This window comes from Oryx dammah, unplaced genomic scaffold, assembly GCF_014754425.2.
Source record: "Oryx dammah isolate SB20612 unplaced genomic scaffold, SCBI_Odam_1.1 HiC_scaffold_425, whole genome shotgun sequence".
NCBI lineage: Eukaryota > Metazoa > Chordata > Mammalia > Artiodactyla > Bovidae > Oryx > Oryx dammah.
In genome coordinates, this window is record NW_024070587.1 from 5,282 (window position 1) to 9,298 (window position 4,017).

Genomic DNA, 4,017 nt, shown 5'->3' on the forward strand with positions numbered 1-4,017 from the left:
CACTCTGGCCATGGGATTTCCCAGGCAAGAATGGTGGAGTGAGTTGTTTGACATCCAGGGGATCTTCCTGACCCAGAGATCAAAACTGAATCTCCTGCATCGGCAGGTGAGCTCTTTAGCACTAGGACCACCTGGGAAGCCTCACAGCTAGTACCCTTCTATGCTTTTAACTTAAGAATATGTTGATATAATACCTGTATTAAGAAATACTCTAGCCTGTAAAGCCTCACCTGGTTGTGCTCTATACAAGAGATGGCCTGGTAAGCTTGCTTAGGATGGATCAGTCTCTCTGGAAATGGTAGCAAGAAATATGTTGAGAGTGCAAAAGGAGAGAAGATCATTTCTGTTTCCAAAATTCTTTTTGCTTTTTAATTGGAAAAGGTGTGTGTGTGGAGTGGGGGGGGACAGTATTTATTCTGAAAGGAGAAAGAGATGGATGCAGAGATATGCAATAAAGCCGAATAAATAGATGAATAATTTGTTAATAGAATTCAATTTTTAACTATTTTTCTCAAAACAAAAAAAGCCCCAAACCTCAGAGCCATAAGCAGAAGTGAGAATCAATGTGGAAACCCTGACTTCCTGCAAACCTCTTCCTTTACAAAAAGCAGACACTTGGGTCTGTGACCCTGTGTCCATAGATGAAACACCCTCAAATTACTCCCAGGCCATAACTGAATACCTCTAGTAGGGACTTCCCAGGTGGCGCAGTGGTAAGGAAACACAAGAGACGCAGATCTGATCCCTGGATCAGCAAGATCCCCTGGAGTAGGAAATGGCAACCCACTCCAGTATTCTTGCCCGGAAGATTCCATAAACAGAGGAACCTAGTGGGCTGCATTCCACAGGGCTGCAAAGAGTCGAACCAGACTGAGCACAGTACCACCACCAGTCGGAGTACAAGTCTTTTCTCGCTACCTGTTTTTCAAACTCTTTCCCAGATCACCTGCCTGATTCAGGTGTGCCATCAGACACTGCCGGGTCGACCTGGAATCCAGAAAGCTCCTCTTCCGTCATGAGGCTCCTGTACCTTCTCTTCCTCTTACTCGTATGTCTTATCCAGACGATATCAGGTAACTGGCGGCTACAGTGGGCTCCAAACTTGGAGCCTGGAGTAGGGAAAGTCAGGTTGATTCCTCATTCAGTGATATGCTGAAATACATAACAACCGAAAAATATATCTGAAAGAAGTATGCATATACAATATGCTCCATTTTTCAAATAAGGAAAGAGAAGCTTAAAGTGAAAAATAGTCTCCCACGATTGCCCTTAACTAGTTGGTACTAAGTCCATAAATTGTAACGGTGATAGATAACATTTACAGGAGACTTTACAGCTTACAAATCATTTCCTGTGACTAACAGCAACACTAATAGTAATAGCAAATGATATTGACCACTTCCTCTTTACTGAGACACTGAAACTTTTAATGTCTTATCTCAAATGTATTCCTCATAGCAGTATTTATGGGATAGGTGTTTTTAGCCCCGTTTTACAGCTGGGATTTAGAAATAAAGTAATTTGTTCAAAGTTGTGCCGGTTGTGTGTAGGGAGGACTTTAACACAAGCCCAAGTGGGTTTGATTCCAAAGACCACGTTTTTATTAAATATTCAACAATCTTAAAAAACAAATTTACTTACTGAATTATTTTTTTGTATTTTTTTATTTTTTTTTTACTTACTGAATTATATAAACAACAAATTTATATATTTGTTTATATACCCCATGGACTGCAGCCTACCAGGCTCCTCTGTCGATGAGATTTTCCAGACAAGAGTACTGGAGTGGGTTGCCATTGCCTTCTCTGATATTTATATATATATATTTATATATTTGTTTATATTTAAACAACAAATACTTTAGCTTGAGTGTGATCTGTGCGTCACTTGGGACATACTTATCCTACAAGGTTATTTCTTGTTCGCCTGCAATCCAAGCTAAACTGGGTGTCCTGCATTTTTCCCTGCAACCCTCCTCATGTGCCAGCATGCTCCAAGCTGTGCTATGATGACAGCACCTCCAGATCTTAGCATTTTAAAAGAGCCAAAGTTAATTCTTGCTCAAATGACACCAACCCTCGAGGGCCTGCGTGCTCTGATCAGACCCCCCACCCCCAAGGAGCAGCCACTACCGTGGGCGCTGCTGGTCCTGTGTCCGAGCAAGGCGCTCTCAGGATTCTTGTGCTGGCAATTAAGGGCCCCAGCCCTGAAGGGAAACGTCAGTTCCGCTCAGAATTCATTAACCAAGCAGGTCCAGTTGTTTAGTCACTCAGTTGTGGTCCACTCTTTGCGACCCCATGGACTGTCGCCCACCAGGCTCCTCTGTCCATGGGATTCTCCAGGCAAGGATACTGGAGTGGGTTGCCATGCCCTCCTCCAGGGGATCTTTCTGACCCAGGGATCGAACTTGCACCTCCTATGTCTCCTGCATCGGCAGGCAGATTCTTTACTACTGAGCCATCGGGGAAGCCCAGGGGAAGGCCCATAGACCCTGTTTAAATGAATGAGCACGATCACCTTCCTGTAGAACAATTTATGGCCCCTTCTCAGCTTTTCTACAATTTAAAAAAGTGTGGAAAAACACTCTAAGGTTGTAGGTCACACCAAACCAAGGAGAGTGCCAGTTGTGTCCCTGTGGACTGTAATTCGGAGTTCCTTGTTATACAAGATGAATTCTGGTAGCTTTAGTTACACATGCCTTACTTATTTGTTTCTTTTTCACCTCCCCTTCCTTTATAGGGAAAGAAAAAAAGAAAAACCTTGAATGTGAGAAAATGGGTGGTGCCTGCAAGTATCAGAACACCCATGGGTGTGTCATCCTGCCTGGCGAGTGCAGGAGTCGGAAGAAACACTGCTGCAGAGTCTAGTTTCAGCATCGGAACATCCACAGCAGCATGAGACACTCCCCACCGCTGAGTCCTGTTTAAGAAGAGCCACTGCTGACTCGGGTCCCGTGGGGTCTTTCTGAGTGCATGAGGTCATAAATTGGATGGGAAGATCTCAGCTGGAAGTCTGGTCACACCACCCGTTAGCTGACTCACGCTGGACAGGCCTTGCCTTTCCTAGCTCTCAGTCTCCGCTCCTGTGACCGCTGAAATAGATGCTCCCCACAGCCTAATTTTGTTGGTGGTGGGGTTTAGTTGCTAAATCACGTCCGACTGTTCTGTGACGCCATGGACTGAGGAGCCTGGCGCCAGGCTCCTCAATCCGTGCAATTTTCCAGGCAAAAATACTGGAGTGGGTTGTCCTTTCCTTTTTCGGGAGATCTTTCTGACCCAGGGATCGAGCCCACATCTCCTGTGTCCCCTGCATTGGCAGGCAGAGTCTTTAGCACTGAGCCCCAGGAAAGCCAACCTGTTAATATGTCTACAAATGTATGGACTGGGGGAAAGAGCTTTGAGTGTGTGTGTGTGTGTGTGTGTTATACTATGAAAAGTCACCGAGGTTTTGTGTCCCTTTGTGGAAGGACATATGTGTTTCCACTGGCTTATGGGTTTCCACATGGTCAACATGTGCTTAACTTCCCAAGAGACAGCAAACTGCTTTCTGAAGCAGCTGTGGTCGCTGCTGATAATCTCAGTGGCCTCTGAGTTCCCAGTCTCTCCATGTTCCCATCCCTTGTCACACCTCCATGTAAAATTCTCCGTGTTTCTCTGTTAAAAGGATGAAGGACAAATTCTCGAATGCCTCAGGTCCTTCATCCGTTGGCCATACTTTCTCAAATCCCATCTTATCTCAGCCTGGTTCTCAAACTAACCCCTGACACAGTATCAGTTGTCTTTCTGGCGTATTGTATTCTCCTCACACTGGAACACACTTCAGCTACTTGTCCTCCGACTTTCCTGCCTGATTTGTACTCGCTTTTTATAGTCTCAGCTCACACATGGCCTTCACTGCGAAGACACCCTTCATTCACCCAACTTGAGTAAGAGGAGAGACTTTGGTTCCATGGCCTCAGCTACCAGTACAGTTTCTAGCACACAGTAGGTGTTCAATAGATGTTGACAGAATAGTCAA

General features: G+C 45.0%; 1 protein-coding gene across 1 annotated transcript; it reads left to right on the plus strand.

Moving 5' to 3' along the window:
* The first annotated feature begins 1,015 nt into the window (after window positions 1-1,015).
* On the plus strand, window positions 1,016-2,867 carry LOC120859279 (beta-defensin 33-like). The gene is made up of 2 exons (XM_040235435.1): window positions 1,016-1,073; window positions 2,740-2,867. The coding sequence occupies exons 1-2, from the start codon at window positions 1,016-1,018 to the stop codon at window positions 2,865-2,867; spliced, it is 186 nt and encodes a 61-aa protein (XP_040091369.1).
* Window positions 2,868-4,017: the final 1,150 nt, after the last annotated feature.

Bases quoted from the DNA above. Each gene is read 5' to 3' on its own strand.
- LOC120859279 (XM_040235435.1), top strand. From the start codon at position 1,016: ATGAGGCTCCTGTACCTTCTCTTCCTCTTACTCGTATGTCTTATCCAG. The intron at 1,074-2,739 runs GTAACTGGCGGC...CTTCCTTTATAG, and splicing joins TCTTATCCAGACGATATCAG to GGAAAGAAAAAAAGAAAAAC.